Raw genomic sequence first — 17,743 nt, 5'->3', positions numbered from 1 at the left:
TTTAAATGATTATTTGCATTAAAAATTCTCAATAATTCGATTTTCCTTCCAATTTTTTCTGTTTCTTCCATCTATATTTCAAAGCGCAGAAAAAATAAATGATGAGTGAATGTTGACAAATAGAAGGCAAAGGTCTGGCATCACTCTGTAAAGCTAAGAGAAGTAATCTATTAATAATCTACCTGGATCCTTAGTCTTTATATTTAGTTTGTCTCTATCTGGAGACATAGCTGCTGCTAATGTGGTATTTTCATTGGGGCTGGATGGATTACCACTAGACCATCTGTTCATTCATTTAGCAAAAATGTGATTCACAGATACCACTGACCTAAGACAGGCATCTCTATCTGGTACTGTCTCAGAATATAACTATGTGGTGAATTGCTTCTTACTTCAAGTTGTAAATGAAATCCATTAGCTGTAAGATGCTAAAATGTGCTCCATGATTGTTAACAGCCCACTTCTCTGGCACGTGTTCAATCACTGTGAACCTTTCTTCCTCCTTCTGAATTTATTAAAACCTGTGAAGTAGTAAGTCTAATCTCTAAGCTGGCACGATGCTCAGGGGATGAGGCACTGCAGATATCTGAGGGCAGATAATCCTGCTTGTCTTCAGAACTGCGGCAACTGCAGGAAATAACGGACAGGCTGCAAGAGGCCCAGACATTTGCCCATCGGTGTAAGGACAAGCCATCTCTATGCTGTTGTCATTCAGCCCAATGTCTGGGATCTGGTTTTGTTTCATCGTTAAATAGAACTAGTGCTTTTCCAAGAAAGGTCACTGTATAACTGGATTCAGGAACAGCCCTGTTATTTGATCGATGTGGAGGCAATTTTTGCTCTATTTCAGGACGCACCGCTACCATGCAGACAATTGTCAAGCAAAGGAGACTCTACAAAATGAAAATGAGGAGGACATTAAAGCAGCACAGCAGTTTTTCAAGGTAAGACAAAATCCAGGGTTATCCAAATGTCCTGAAAGAGGGAGGAAAGGGCATGTTTGGAAAGAAGAAAAAAGAAAAGTGTTAAGGTGATACGTAACAATCAAAGCCTGTTTGTCACCAAGACATCTCTATTCACATAGCTTTCTGTTATTCTTGAGCCGCATCCCCTGCGCTCTGTTTCTCAGCATGTTGCAACCACAGTGACAAAAGAGCTGGTGATCCTCCATCCCTCTGAGAGCCTGCTTTCAAACAACAAATTAAACACATCCATCTAACTCATAAATATGATTCATACTTTGCAGAGCTAATCTGGGGTAAAGAGTCAGGGAAAACATGATGCTTCTTGGTGTTTAAAAGCTGAAGAGATCTGCATTTTTTACTGATGCTACCTCAAATGATTTTTATTGGTAGTCATCAAAAGAAGACACACCAAAGAAATCAAACACAATTTAATAGTAAAATCTATTAGGATGTTTCAGTAATTCACCTCTAGTGAAACTGCAGAGCTGAACCATTTTCCTTACTTAAAAACAACTGTTATCTATCTTCTAGTTTTCATCATAAGCCTGAAAGTTGAGAGGTAAACCAACATTATTGATGATGAGCAGCATGTTCTTGTGCAGCTCAATGGAGCAAGAGTGACAGGTATATTATTAAAACTTTGGTACAAAGTGATACACCCTAGTGCATGGTGGGGAAGGCACTGTGATGGCTAAGATGTGCAGTGAAGCTATGTACTCTTGAAACCACACAAAGTGGGAATTTTTTGGACTAACTTAGCACCAAAGTGGAGAAAGACTAAGGCAAGCAGTCAAAAGAATAGATGCATCTGGTCAAAGGCAGTGAGGATGAAAAAGTCATTCCTTGTCCCGTATCTGTCTTATAGCTGTACAAGTTAAAGCAAGAATAGGCTTCTCAACCCAGCTCCTTAGCCAATGCACATCTGCTCCCTGGAAGCCCTGTCATTTGAATTACACACAGTAATACACTCCTCACAAATCCTAAATGACTTTCACCGCTTTTGCTTTGCTACTTTCTGATAATCAACAAAATACTCTCCTTTCAACATTTCATGTCATTATCCCTAGTTATCTGTCCATTTAGCACACCAAGCCTGGTGACTTCTCAGCCTTTGTGAAGGCAGAGGGAGTTTTGTCACAGTAAAATAAATGGTCCTTGAATTTCACCCTTGGTATTCCTAGCTTCTGAAACTCATATACTGAATTATTTTCAGCTCATGTCACCAGCCATTTTTCATTTAGTCATCGTATTATTTATCCCAGCTGAATCCTTCCTTTCAGCTTGCTGATCACTTTTAAGTCTCTTACCTGAACTTATGCCAGTTTGTTGCCAAATCTCTCAGAACATGGTGCACGGAAGTGAATCAGGGACATAACAGACATTACATACTATTTCTCTGCTCTATAGGGAAGTTTATCTGCAGAGATAAATGACACTGCAAGGTTCAGGGTTGCTTACTGTCCATATTTAAACACCAGTGCAGTCAGCTTCCCTTCTCCCATTGGTTATCATCTGTGGCATTTGGTTTATATTGTGGTTATGTTTCTAAATGCTGCAGCTCCATCTGTGTTGCTCCGAACTCTGGTTATGGACAAAGGCGGCAGTGACAGCCTGTGAGTTGTTCCACAATCTCTTCATGAGCCCAGCTGAGGTGAAATTTCAGTTTTGTGGAAGCCCTTGCATGAGGCTGTACACTCTGATGGAACATTTCTCCACAACTGAGAAAACTTTGTAAATCATATCAACAAATAATATTCTTAGTGTCCATAAGTGATGTGAGCAATGCTACTAGTAGTTAAGTACTTCTTCTTGTTGCCATTTCTGTTACTAGCATCAATAACTCATACTTAATGTTGATGTCAGAGAACTTTGTCTACAAGGGCTGTATTAGTGATACAAAACTGGAAAATCTGTGTGTAAGACTGAAGTACAAAAATAAATAAAAAGCAAGTTTTACTTTATTTAGGAAATAAACACTTTTTACTTTTAATGACAGGAAATCAAGACACAGGATTTCCCAGATCTTAGGAAGTTAACCTAAGCTCAAAAGATTCAAGATCAGTTTGCCATTTACACTCTCAGAATAGACAAGATCATGGGAGTTTTTTTGTTTGTTTGTTTGTTTGTTTGTTTTTCCCAGTGACACTGAAGCTTGCAGAAAGTTCAAATTCTTTCTGCTACAATGTTTCCATATGCGAGGTTTATCCCTAAGGACAAACTGTATGTTTAGATTTATAAATTTGCTTGACTGACAGGGACTTTGATCAGAATGATTCCACAGTCCTTATTAACTCCCTTGTTCCCTTCAGCTTTAGGTGATTTTTTATACTTGGTGTTTCTGAATGTGAGCAGTGGCTAATTCTGACATTAATTGCCATCTATTTCAACATGCCAAATAGTAAAAAAAATGAAATATTAAATATATTGGACTAAAGAAAAACAACCATCTTTTAAGAAAACACTTGAATTAGGTTTATTTATTCTTGAATATGCTTTTCAAAGAGCAACTATATTACAAGAAAAAAAGTGGTAGGCAGAGTTTAAAGGTCTTTAAAAATTCTCTTCATAACATTTAAATGAAGTTTGTTGTTTATTTCTAATCTCCAGTTGCATTGCTTAAAAAGCCTTTCCCTTTGACATGTTTGCATCTTGCTTTATAAAAGTGTTAAAAAGGAAGAGTGAATAAACTGCTTCTTAGCAGTCTCAACACCAAAAATACAAGGACTTATTTAACCCAGAGTCAATATGGGCACTTTCTCCTGTACTTCTAAAGTACTTTATGCCAGTTAAATAAACACCCCCAAAACATTGTACTGAGCATAAAAATCATAAGAGGTTGCAGGTAGGTCACCTAATATTTTCCTAATTACAACATTTGGCTAAAATACTGTTAACAGAGCTTGTTGCTATCACTTCCTCAGAAGAGAATGAGAGTGCTGTCCACAGAAATGCCATATTTCAATTTATGCCCAGGTTACCTCTGGATAGGACCTTTCGCACTGTTTCACTAATATAACATAACTATGATTGTAAAGCATAAGGCCTCCAGATTTGGTTACATGAATAATATACCTAGAGTCAATATATGACTGGGCAAGTGCAGATAAGACAGCAGAATCCTTTCCAGCTCCTGCTGAAACTGTCCTACCAGTGACAGCTTTATTTTGGCTGTTCCCCAAGTCATGGAACAGAGGGGCAAAGGAAAGCATAACATGAAATTAGGAGGTGTGTGCCCAGGAAAGGCAGACAGCAACAATTAAGGCTCCTTAATCATCAACCCGTAGCCTGAGATCTTACGAGTACCCAAATGAGACTCGGTTGCATTAGCACTGCCTTCCTGCCCCCAAATCCCACCTATCTGAGTTCTGTGTGGGAGATGGTGCAGAAACTGAAATGGTCACAAGGACACTGTCTGTCTGGGGGAGCAGCCCAAGCGAAGCATGGCATCTTTTTTTCCTTCATGTGGCAAATTTCAGTTGTACAGAAATCCTTTGTGAATTTGAGGATGCCAAACACTATTCCATCAACTGCATATCAACTGCATATAATGTGCAAACTACTCCTGACCAAGCATAGCTCATCTAAATTATTCAACAACTACTGCGAATCATCATTTGTTTGATGAAATAGGGATCCCTCCACAAATGACTCCAGAAAGGTCAAAATTCATAAATGTTGTTTGCAAAGAACAATGTGCCAGCTGCATGATTGCTCTGCTTTGTAAAACACTGTAGGATCTTCAGGTGATAAGTGCAGTGTAAGTGCCGTCAGTTATTACTGGCAGTGTTACCAGTCCCACTGAAGGTAGATATTGTCATTATCTTTTGTAAGAGCAGGACAAGTCCTAATATTAGCAAATTTACTTACTCTCTTCAGTCAGTATAATCTCTCTCAAGTAGGTTTCCATGTCAGAAATGTTTATTCAGTGAAGCCTGGTTTTTGTATTTTATTGCAGTAGCATTTGTGTATCTTTTAAAGCTTGTGGTTGTGTCACAGGATGTTAGAAGCAAACCAAACAGTAATTTATACCAAGAACACACTCTCACTGTTCTTTTAAACAGCACTGTGCCTAGTTAAATAGGATGAAACGTAGTCTTTAGTAAGTCACATTTTAACTAATTCTTATGTTTGAGACAGACAAGGGATGCAGACTGCATGGCTGTGGACTGAATTGTTTGGCAGCTAGTGCTCTTCCTCTTTGCCAGATACAGTTATTCTTTTGAGGAGATGTAACATTTGAGGTATGTTTGATGCTCTGTTTTATTCATGAACAACATTTTTTCAACTGGAACCAGATTTATTTGTGAGAAATGGAAAAATTACAGGGTATTGTCATCACCAAATTGAGTATCTAGTCTTACTGACAACTTCTTTGGTGGCACAATACACCTTTAGGTAGGGAAAAGAGTGCCTATTTAGAATATGTAAGTAGAAAACTTACAGATTAAACTAAGATAATGAGGTTAAAAAATATGCAGTTGATTTTAAAGGTAAGCAAAGTAATCCCTAGGACAAGCTGAAGAACATTATTTCTCAATAGTCTTCTGTGCTGTTAAATATTTTCTTGGCCATGTATCCATTATAACAATGATATATCTTGTCCCTGAAGTATTTTTACTAGTTAAAAAAGGGTTCATCCTGCATATTTTTAAAGGTTGTATCAGTCCTAAAAGCTTTTGTGACCTGTAGTGTCCATTGGGGCCTGCCTCCTATTAGGAGGATCAAGGCCCATCAGTCTCGCTACAGAAGGCCCAGGTTGAAGCTGGAAGTGGTTTCTGTTGTTCGCAAGAGAATTCAAGGAAGATTTTGTTTCACTAATGGCTGTTTTCAGAACCAGAAAATACTCTGGAGCAGTGTTTCAGTATTACTCCATACCAAAGTCAATAACGTTTATTAGGGTAATTTATGCTTTGACAAAGACTGTATTAGTTACTTTGCACGTTAGTGTCCCCTTTCAACGTGCTCATTTGATAGCATACATAACTTTTGCAAGGACATTTTGTCTTTGAAGGATTTACATCAGGGTATGAATCTGTCAGTCAGTTAAAGCACCTATGGTTTTCTGTATTGGGTGTGGGAGGTGGAACAGAATACAAATGTGAAGTTGAAAGTAAAAAATACAGAACTGGAATACAAAACAAACATAATAACTCTATTTAATAAATATTCTCATATCTAAAAGACTTACAGTCACCACACTGAATAGCATGACAGCAAGCTGAAGTTAGGTTCCTCACTACCTGCTAGGATCCATAGTTCTAAGTTAGAGATTATGAATCTGTATAAGGTCTGAGCAGAAATAAATGCATAAGAATAGAATTCAGAAAGCCACAATTCTGGAGAGGTGACCATCAGCAGGAATATCAGGTAACATTACAGATACTTAACTTCCAGCTACAAGAAAGGCATCTCCTTTCATTTTTCAGTCACAGACTCCAACTCTTTTAAGCCTTCCTGTCCTGACCCAGGACAGTGACTCCTTTCACATCTGATAGCCTAGCACATGCTCCTGTCACCCAAATTCTGCGAGGTCCAGGTTCAAAACTTACCCCTGTGGTGACTTGAAGCCACACACTCCTGACTACTTACTGCAATATATCCCTGAGTAGGACAGTAGCTGTCTCTTCCTTCCCTTTTGCCGGAATTATTCTTTGTTGTATAATACTTTAATATCCCTTGGACTACAGAGGAGGTGGTGATTCCTACTCTGTGCTTAAAATACTTCCCAAGCAGAGATGTGAGTTGATGTCCCTTCATCAAGAGATGCTTCCATTTTCCTTTCTGTCAGGTATTCAGTGAAGCCCAAACTGAATTCCATTGGGATCTAGCTCACTTAGAGCTAGATTGAGAAGTTTTCCTCCTTTCCCTGGTCTGGTCAGCCAGATCCATGCCAGGGAGAAGACTTCTGAAAGCTGAGATTGACATACCTTCACTGGCAACCCAGTGGCTAGGTCATTAGTCCAGCAGATGAACCCATACAAAATCACAGCAGAATAAGAATTTAGACCTGTATCTCCTTTATTTCCAACAAATACACTAGCAGCAGTGCACTCAGACATCTAGATCTAGGGGGGAATCTGAGGCAGTGACTCCAAATGAAGGATGATACAGCTCTGCAATGCCAAATCAAGCCCGTAACTCCCTCTGAGGGATGCATCACAAAGCCTTTTTCCTGTGTTGGAAGTTTCTTGTCTCTTTGGGGCATGATGGGATTTGGAGGATAATATATTTGGATATCTAACTTGTCCTTATACTGTAAGGGGGCAGCCCTAGATGCACAGTTCAGACTTGTGGGTTTGGCTGGGAGCCAAGGTGAAGCACTGCGTATTGAGGATACCCTTCAGCAGACCTAGCTGAGGTGAGGGACACACAACAGGCCACTAGCAAAGCTAAAGGGAAGAAGAGGCATTCTCACACTACCTACTTGCTTAGTAGCCTTATGCAGCCTTGCAGAGGCCTTCCGCATTTGGTTTAGGGTCTTCTTCCCCCAAGTCTCGTCTGAATGTCCTTTGTACACTAGTATGCACCAGACAAGTCAAACCATTAAATTTAGCACCTTTAAAATGTAATAATATACTTTGATTATTAGCATCATGCATGAACATAAGAACAGATGAATTGGCTTATACAGGAATGATTCTGTCAGGAATAAAAAAAGGATTTTTTTCACTGTGAGAGTGGTCAAACACTTGAACAGGTTGCCTGGAGAGGCTGTGGAGATCCTTGAAATACTCAAAACCTGACTGAACAAGATCCTGAGTAACTACTCTAGCTGACCCTGCTTTGAGCAGTGCATGGGACTGGACAATCTTCAGAGGTCCCTGCCAACTTCAACTATTCTGTATTTCTATGAAACAAAGAGAGCTCATCACAGTATCTTTTTAAAACTGTTCCATAATTGCATGGCATAAGAATAATTATAATTCTTTTTAATTCATAAAGGATTTTTCTTTTACATCCAGAAACACAGTTCTGAGAACAGATACATACATTGTTCAGTAGTGTCTGTGAGCCAGTAATAGCTATACAGGCAATTATCAGGGTATTCTTTTGCAAAAGGTGTCGAAATAACAATGTATTACACATTAACAGGTGGATTACTTGCATATTATTGAAGTTGAATTTATCTAGTCCTCAGGAATAATTTGTAATACTTTGCAATCATGTGTTTTTCCAATTTAGTGATTTACATATTTTACCCTAAACAGCCCTAAAACTTCCTTCTTAACTATGTACCTTTGAAACAGAAAAATGAAAAATCTTGGGCTGATAAGGATGCTACTGTCAGAAAAGTAATTTAATGAATTTAATGAAAAGATAATCCGTTTTTATACTAATTCCAGAATTTTTTCAGCAAAACAATCTAGCCTGTCCTGAATTACTGCAGACTATTTTTTGCATTAATACAAGAAGACCTTTTTATAAGCGGAACAAAATGTCATGCTGGCTACTAAATTCCCCACTCAGCCTAGGTTCTAAATCAACTGATTTAAGATATGGACAATTTAGGATTTATAAATATATGATGTAAATATGATATCTGATATAAATCTATTAATCTAGGATAGCCTTACACCAATAAGAATCAACAGTTTAGATAAAGGATACTGGAAAAGATAAGCAGCCCCTCATCTCTGGAAAACCATGGAAGCTTCTTCTCAAAAAAGCAGCTATTTTCAGTGTCTGTTAACCTTTCAGGAGGAGTTAATTGGTACCCCATGGTATGCCTCTCATACCTAGACTGATAAAGCTAAGTGATTTCCATTAAAATACAAAACTAAAACGAGGTACTTTTGTGCATCACCAACTCCAGAGTGATAAGTGATACAATATAGCTAGTGTTGCTCTGATCTATGATTTTTCCTCTTAAAGGATGATACAGGTTTCCTGAGCACAGTGTATTCCCATTACACCCTGTTTTATTTCCAATACACCTCATGGCATAGAATAAGAAATAAGAAAAATCAAGAAACATTGCATGTGCCACTTCCACCTCAGATTTGTCAGGTCTTTCAGACTGTCAGAGGGGCCCAAACTGCCAGGATAAGTCACACCTGGGTCACAGATATGGGCTACTCCACCCTAAGCAGCAAATCCAGTGATCAGGAGGATGATGTGGGGTACAATATCATTGAAGGCAGATCTGGGTGAGAGCTGGATAGTGCCATCTGACTCGTTCTGCTACAGTCAGTCATCCCCAAGCCCCTCTGGCACAGGTATACCTCATCTGCTTTTTAAAAATCTCATTGATGCAGATTCCACAATCTAGGCAGCCTGCTCCAGTGCTTCGCTAGGCTACTGATTAAAACCCATATTTAACTTAAATGTTTCTGCCTGCAGTTTAAATCCATTCCTCCTTGTTCTACTTTGCTCTAGTGGACAGGAAAAGTAATTTATTCCTTTCCCTTCCCTTACTGTTTGCACACAATGCACACTACTTGATACATGTTTCCCATTAGCAGTGCAAAGAAAAAGTAGTTATGAATCACATATTCATTTTCTCAAAGCAAAATCTTCTAGAACAAGTTCAGAGATACTATGGGAATAGAAATGTTTCTTTCAATCCATTTAAAGCCTACTCAGGCCCGGATATTGTTGGCCCCTATTACAAATAGCTTAATTTCAAAATCCAGGTCCAGGTTTTCTAGGTGATGGCCATGTGCATCCTGCTCAGAGCTGGTCAAAGTCAAAGCCCTGCCAAGCCAGGAAATGTGGAGGAGAGACCATCATACATTTTCCAGAGCCCACACAGGGAAAGAAAGTACCTACTTATGTGGAACATAAGGAACAGTATGTTTCATCACAAGCATAAAAAACTGAACTGTGAGGCAGGTCCAAAAGATGTGCTGAAGGGGAATGCTTGTGAAATGATGATCTGTGAACTTGGGAACTGGTGAAGTCTGGTTTCCACTGGATCTGTGTCTGGTTATTGATCAATTTTGATGTCTACAAAGACCTAGCCTTTCCCATAACCAGTCTCTATACTGGGCACTGAGGCTAATAAAACTTGCAGGAACTTAGATGTTGATATCTTTGAGATCTTAGTTTACCACCAAATCTGGTTGGAATCAGGCCAAGAGGCTAATTGTCTTCAGTATTATACTTACAGTATGCTCAAAATAAAGCTATCCTAAAATACCATATCTACTGTTAAAGGCATTAACAGACTGCAGCAAAGGAGGAACTGCCCACTGATGATCTTTTTACAAAATGTCCTATCAGTTTTCCTGGTTCACTGTTGCAAGCATTTAGTTATACTCACAAGAAAGATGAAAATTACTCTCAGGAGTCTAGAGATGTCAGGTGTAGGCTGAATAATTCATGTAGAATAAGGAGTGGCTCAATTTTGTTTCATTACCTATTCAGTTCCATTTGCGAACAAGGCTTAATTTCAGGAAGTAGCTATGATATTCCCAGTGACATCTTGTGTGAACTACTTCAGGACTGATTCTTTCAACTTAACTGCTACCTTCAAGATAAGAACAACAAGAACAGCAGATCAGACTTAGATTGAAACGGAATAAAGTATTTGTTCCTGAATAGAAAAAAAGGTGGTATTTATTATGAGGGGTAGAAGGATTATGATATTAGGAAGTATTACTTTTCTTGCATTGCAGTGCTGGATTTTGCAAAGCATACGGTTTTCTCATTTGATTACCAAACCAATTTGCTTAAACACAAGCATTCTTATGGATGGGATGTTTCTGTAGAAGGGAATCTCTTTTTAGGGACTCCTTATCAATTCTGGAATTTAGAATTTAGTGTGTGGCACTCACAATTTTTGTGAATGTTGGTACTCAGAGCTTGTCCTTGGGTTCATACAGGTACTAAGATTGGGCCAGGGCCGAGTTGCTCTGTTCTGTCCTTTTGTCCTGTTTTTTCACTTGCAATTTCTTGCTCTGTTTAATGATCCAAGTTACCTGGAATCTGCATGTCAACAAATGCAGCGTATACAACATGTGATATGAGCTCTAAATAAGAGGGTAAAAGAGTGGGTTTTAGTTTATACCTAGATACCTAGATCTTCTGGGGGATTTGGCATGGAATAGCTGGATAGGTCTCCAGTCAGAAAACTGATAAATGAGTCATGTTCTTAAATGCCAAGGACGTTTCTTCAAACTGGAATTTCTTCAAGTTCACTGAAATATGTGATTCTGAAAGATGATTGCTATTTTTATGACAGACTAGCTCACTGCACTGTATCTATTGTGTTCGTACAGACCCTGCTGGGATAAGTGCATGCACATCATTTAAGTACAAGAATAACATCTGCTTGAATGATTTACCTGAGCAACAGCTGCATGATCAGACTGTAAAACTGTTTCAGACTCATGAAGAAGCTGTGCTTTCTCTTACATACCATATGTGTACCACTTATAGGCAGACACACTTAAACAGAAAGAAAAGCCGAACTCCATTCGATTCTCACCAGCCTTTCCAAATTATCAGGAGCAGTAAGTTTAAGCTGTTACAGATCAGAGAAGTACAGGGTCTTGCAGACAGGACACTTTCAGTCCTACTTTGTCTTGTCAGACATTTGAAGTTTGAAATTTGAAGTGAGCATTTGAAATGAATTGCAGAAAGGAGATTAGAAGGAACATTTCAGACACCCAGGAGAAGGGCATGGTCTTTAGAAACAGTAGGGTAACTCGGGTGGCTGCCACAACCTTTGTCTGCAAGGTTTGTCCCAGTTTCTTGTCATCTAGACTTCTGTTTTCAGTCTCTTTTAAGATGCTCCTAGAATTCACCTTGAATCCACAGCAAAGTACTTTGTATTTTTGAGTATAGGGAAACACGGTAGAGAGCCCCAGAGTAGTCGGAGGAGGTGGCCTAGTCTGCAGAAAGGAGTGTCTGTCTCTCTGACCATCAGGCAGGAAAAACACATGGTTTCACAGGAACACATCAAATGCCTTCTCCATAAACTGAGGACAGATCCTCAGCACCCATAATCTGCAACTCGGCATCTATGGTGTTAGAAGAGACCTGGAAAATGATACCATTTGTAAATCTACGGCTAAACAAACATTACATTTAATGGATATTTTCCTCCCATCATCATTCAAAGGTCTTTTCTAATATGTTGAAGAAATATTACTAGTCACAGTTCAAACTATTCTGTGATATGACAAATACAGGGTTTGCTCTTCGTGCTAACATTTATCAACCTAGAATATTCTCATTTCTTATACAATTCTTTCTAATTTCACCCTTTAGTACTCTCTCATTGCCTGCTCTTTATTCTTTTGTGCTTCTTTTTCAAAGGAATTATAACGTAGTGCATTTTAGCTGTGATACCTTCTCATGTGCTCTACTACATCCTGTGAGTGAATTATATTTCTTCTCATCAGCCTTTTCATATGGCTGCATAATTCCTCAAATTTTTCCAGATTTCCTGAGGTCAGAAATCTGATTCCACCTACAGTCAAGTCAATGGCAGAAGTCCCAGTGGCTTCCTCAGCAGTCTTGTCAGTATTATTGTGCAGCTACATTTTGCAATCAGGTTTTCAAACTCACTTTGAATTATTCTGAAAATTCAAGTTGTTTGGGAACATTTGTTCCAGATTGATTCCATTAATCTTTCTTTCTGAATCAGTTCTGCGCTATAATTACAAAATATTTTCTAGATCTAAAAATGGCATTCATGTCAGTTTGGGAGTCTTACTTAATTTGACTATATTTATTACTTACCAAGCACCTGTGCAGTAAGGATCCTGAAAAATTAAGTTATGTCATCAGGCATATCCCTGCAGGTCATGATTAGACACATCTCTCTTGAATATCATTGACACTGTGAAGAATTTTTTTTTTTCCTAATCATGAAAAGAGAAAAATATCTGTAGTCTCCTACTTTATTTCTAATAATTTCGATTGTGGGCAGAGAAAAGAATCAATACTAGAAGGGGAAGGAACAAGGTGGGGGGGTATACTGCTTTAGCGTTTATTACTGATCTTCAACAGAGTAGTTTCCCCATTCAAATTGTAGGTACACAGTGACACCTGCTGGAAGCTGGTAATGAGGGTTACTTAGCAATTTGCCATTCCATGATCTGAAAAGTCACAAATCTTTGTACATAGATTATCTTTTTCTGGTCTGCTTTTTGCCCAGATCTTTGCTATATTTTTCTAATGTCATCGAGACATAAACTAACAGAATATTGTCTTAATGGAGATCATCTTAAAAAGAAGAAGAAGAAGAAGAAGAAGAAAACAGTCCAAAACCATAAGGTTTTTAATAGTTCTAAATAATTCAAAGATTTACAAAAAAAAAAAAAAAAGGAAGATAGAATCAGATCTCTATATGACCTCTTGATTAAAAAATGTAATTGGCATTGCATATTTAACAATTTATTGACATATATAAGGCAAGAGCATCAACTAGACTATAGCAGGGCTTCAAATTGCCAAACCAGGCAAATAAAATGAATGACCTAGTGTCTTAATGCCATCGTACTCCATCAGAGATTTCCTTTCTCTGTATGTCATATTGCATCTTCTAAGTAAACAGCCTTTGCCCAAGCTGTCGGCTTCCTGGGTCTTCTGTCAATCTGCCAGAAATTCTGAGTCACCATGGGTTTTGAGCATGAGCTGTGCCACAGACCCCAGTGAGAGGGCTCAGAAACATCAAGGCACTTGCATGCCTCAGCTGCACTGGGGCTAGGACATGGAGCAGAGCCATCACTGAGCTGACTGATGCTCTGAAATACAGCATTCAGACCTCTTACTGGAAAACATCTCCTTATTTCTAATATCTAATTCCAGCTCAAAGATTATTTTTCTTTAAGCTTCCTCTTCCTTTGAAGTAAGAAAGACATGATATGTAGGAGTAGAAAGAAAACAGAGTTGTGAGTGGAGACAGCAGAGGCTAACTTCCAGACTTCCAGAGACTTCAGAATAGATGCTGACTAATATATAAATATTTGGAGAACTCACCCTAGATCTGCAGGTTTATACCAGCTGTGGACTGACTCTGGTTTGCAAAGACAGTGTCTCTGATGTATATGCAGGAATGTGTTTCGCCTCTCTCTGAAAGATATCTTTCATTAGTGCTTCAGATGTAAGCTGCATATAGATCCGCATTTTCCCATACTGATCTGCAATTTTGGCAAGGGTGATAATATATATTTAGTAGGGCTGACCCTGGGAAACTATGTTGCCCTAGAAAACAACCTTATGGTGCTATAATAATTCTCAAAGTACTAAGCGGTGCGACAAATGGCAAATAATTCTGACTGCACTGTTAAGCCAAGTCTAACAATTACAATGACATTTTCAAGCACGACTCCTAATTTAATGCAATACCTTAGCATAAATTTTAGCATGAGAAACTTCATCCTCAGGCAAAAGACTAAGAGAAGCCTTATGCTTTAGGCTTTGGGTGTATGTCATATTGAAAGATTACATTTTGACAATATAAGTGACATAGCCTTGGCCTTACACAAAATAAATTCTTAACAGAGAATGAATACATCATTATCCATGTTTATGAAAAATCAAGTGCTAACACATATCTTCTGCATACAGAGTAAGCTAATGCTCTGTGGACTGCTCCACCAGCTCTCTGGTTAGTTTTACATGTTTTAAGACTCCGGTTTATTTGGCCTTCCATCAGCCTTGAACCTTCTATTTGAAATCAATTACTAATAATTCCATTAAGAAAAGTTACTCATACCTATGAGTAACCAAGGTTAAAAGAATACAAATATTTAAGAGTTCAGGAAAGCTGTTGCCCAAAACTTCCCTTGCATTATGTTGACTTCAAAATATGGCTACTTAAAGTATGTTCTTCTAAAAGCATACGTATGATTACATTTTAAGGTTTCACTAAAGAAAAAAATACAGCATATACTAGAATATTGCTGATATTTAAAAAAGAAAAGAAAAAGGGAAAAAAACAAGTTTAACTGAAGTCTCTGGAAAGCCATTTTAATTCTAAAAATATCTCCTCTCCCCAAAGAGTCTAGCATAAAGTGATTTGTAACAAGTGCACTTTCCTGTGAATGAAAACAGACAAAAATGCCTCCTTACTTCACGTTTGAATTGCTCCCTAATTCACTATCAATCAACTCTGTTCAAGAGTCAAGAAACGCACTACTTAACAAGTAAGTGAGCAGGAAACACTGAAACAGGCTAGTTCCTGCAAAGCCTCTAGGGCACCCATTCCTTCACATAAAGAGGTGGATGATTTCTCCTTGGGCAAGGAGCAGAAGTGCAAGTGTGAGGCCCAGCGATCTTAACCCCTTAGAGTAAAACAAGCCACAAAAAGCTAATATGCCATCTCTTATGTCATCTGTTGAAGTGCACCTGCCAGATGTTGAAGTGCAGCTGCTAGAATGTTGAAAAACATCCCAAAGAACATGTTATTAAAATACAGATGCACATTCTGTTTTGTGTTTATTAGAACCTGGTCACATTTTCAGTGACCTTAAGTAAAAAATTACCATTTAGATTTTCAATAATAGTAATGATTAGAGGTCCCTTCCTTCTACAAAGACAAAAGAGGAAAATATATCAACTGAACAGGTCTACAGAGAGAGAGTGACTACAGTCTAAGGAACATACTAAAGGACAATACTAAGTAGCAAAGAAGTTCCCAGAAAAGGCCACTCCTTTCTGATATAAAAAAAGAGAAAAATATTGCATACTGAACAGTCTTGTTCTATGTGGCTGGACATCAGTCTGCATCCATTAGAGAGAAAACAGAGGGAAGGTGCCTATTTTGCTAGTTCTGAGAGGAGTTAGGCATCTAAGCAGCTCAGCAGTTTCAAGATTTAGGTGGTTGTGTACTTACACAATAGTGCAAACGTACATGCACACGGGCAGAGTTGTCTGCAAGTGCCAAGTCCTGGAAGATGCTCAGTTTAAGTGGCTTCATTTACCTAACAGTGCTCATGCTAGGGAGAATAAGTGAATCTTTTTATGCTGTACTATGCATTATTAATGTTGAAAAAACTAGCCATCTTTAACAATGTGTTATGTGATCATGACCTCCCCTGAGAGAAATGGGAAGGATGGAGAAAGAGCATACCTTCCAAAGGCATTACACTTCTCCAGCCAAGTCCAACCTGCACTTGATGAAGCACACTTGCTAACATTCAGGTCACCTGGGACCAGAGTCTGGAGAAGACTTGGGAGAGTCACCTGTGCCCAGTGACTGCCCTTCCCAGCAGAGTAACTAGGAGCTGGATTCAAAGGCCAGCAGCGCTAACTAGTGCATTTGATCTCAGGATACATAAAGAACCACCATGGTACACTTGCTGCTGAGACCCTCTTTCCTTTCCTTTGCTCAAGGAGTGAGACAGTATTATTTAATCCTAATTATCAAGCCTGTAGTATCTCTATAGGTCCTGACCAGGCCTTGGCAATCATAATACTTAACATCCAGTCATATGCTTTTTACCACAGCCAAAAAGGCAGAGACTTGCAGTAGGACTCCTTAACACCAGACAGGAGAAATACTAATGGGGGGAGGGGGAGAAATCAACCTTTCTATTTGTTTCTCTCCTTTGGGAATGTTGTCCAGCTTTCACTGGAGCTCACCTCCCTGATCAAAGCTAAGGGAACTCTCTGTGCTGCTAAGCAACAGCAGGCTCCCCGTGTGCACAGGAATGGCAGCTTTCCCTGCAGGTCTCAGCTCTGTCGAGCTGCTTCACCTGGTACTAACGGCACCACAGTCATGTTCTCCCACTGCGGCAGCCACGGCTGAGGCCTCTGAGGATGGTGCCATCCCCGTGGGAAGGGCTGGTGTCACACTGCCTGTTTGATGCTAATAGAATGGTTGTGGGTCAGAACTGGGGAAACTGCTTTGGGAAGTGCTGCTGGACCGTGATGGAAAAATGAAGCCCAGATTAGGAAAAGGTGAAAATCAGTAGCAGAGAAAAGGGAGGCCCCCAGGAGACCCCGTGGGGCTCGGCCTTCCCTTTTCTCTAGCACTGATTTCTGCCTTTTCCTAGTCTGGGCTCCTGCTCTACTGGAGCGGCTTCCCCTGTCCCGGACCACGAGGTTCAGCTCGGGAAGGGGAGGGTCCCGCTCTCCTGCAGCTCGCAGACCGGAGAGGCCCTGCCGAGCCGGGGAGCCGCGGAGCCGCAGGCCGGGCGGCGCCGGCGCAGGTTCAGCACCACGGACAGGGCGCGGCGCCCCGCGAACGGGCCGCGCGACGCGGGGCCGCCCGGCCTCGCCGCTCGCCGCCCGGGCGCACCCGGGGGGCACCCGGGGGAGCCGAAAGCAGGCGGCGCGGCTGAGGCCGCACCAGGCGGCCGAGCGGGGCGGGGAGGGGGTCCAGGCCCGTCCCCCGGGAGCAGCGCTGCGGGCAGGGCCCGCACGCAGCGGGGCTGCAAGGGCGCCCGCCCCCCAGTAACGCCTGTTTTGTGTTTCTCTCTCTCTCCCCCGGCTCCCGCACCTCCCCCGCACCCGCAGCTGCCGAGGCCTGCCGGGCCCCTCGCCCCGCTGCCAGCGCTGCTCTCCAGCCCCTTCCTGCGGCCGCAGCTCCCCGCCCGCCGGCCCTGCCCGCGCTTCGTCTCGGCGCCCCGTCGAGCCGCGCCGGGGCCCCGAGGCGGCCTCGCGGGCGCGGCGGCGCTGCTGGCCGGCACCGGGGCCGCCGCCTGCCCGCTGGCCGCCCTGCTGCGGGCCCGCTGGCCAGCGCCCCCGGCCCCGGCCCCGCCGCCGCCGCGCCGCCGCCTCTGCCCGGAGCGCCGGAGATGCCCGGCGTGCCACGGAGCCGCGCCGCCGCAGCCCCGCGCCGCCCCCGAGCCGCCCGGCGCCGTGAGTACCGCTGCGCGGGG

At 41.1% G+C, this 17,743-nt stretch overlaps 1 protein-coding gene across 2 annotated transcripts in view; it reads left to right on the top strand.

The window, feature by feature from the left end:
* Positions 1 to 821: 821 nt before the first annotated feature.
* RGS20 (regulator of G protein signaling 20) overlaps positions 822 to 17,743 on the top strand; it is a 38,888-nt gene continuing 21,966 nt past the window's right edge. Inside the window, exons 1-2 of one of the 2 annotated variants that reach the window (XM_062568227.1) lie at positions 822 to 944; positions 2,913 to 2,915. In XM_062568227.1, the coding sequence (XP_062424211.1) occupies positions 822 to 944; positions 2,913 to 2,915 (126 nt within the window). The remainder of the gene's footprint in view (positions 945 to 2,912; positions 2,916 to 17,743) is intronic. The other variant, XM_062568226.1, reaches the window with a different exon arrangement.

Source organism: Rhea pennata, chromosome 2 (assembly GCF_028389875.1).
Source record: "Rhea pennata isolate bPtePen1 chromosome 2, bPtePen1.pri, whole genome shotgun sequence".
Classification (NCBI taxonomy): Eukaryota; Metazoa; Chordata; class Aves; order Rheiformes; family Rheidae; genus Rhea; species Rhea pennata.
The sequence above is the reverse complement of the archived record's forward strand: the minus strand, read 5'-3'. Positions and strand labels throughout refer to the sequence as shown.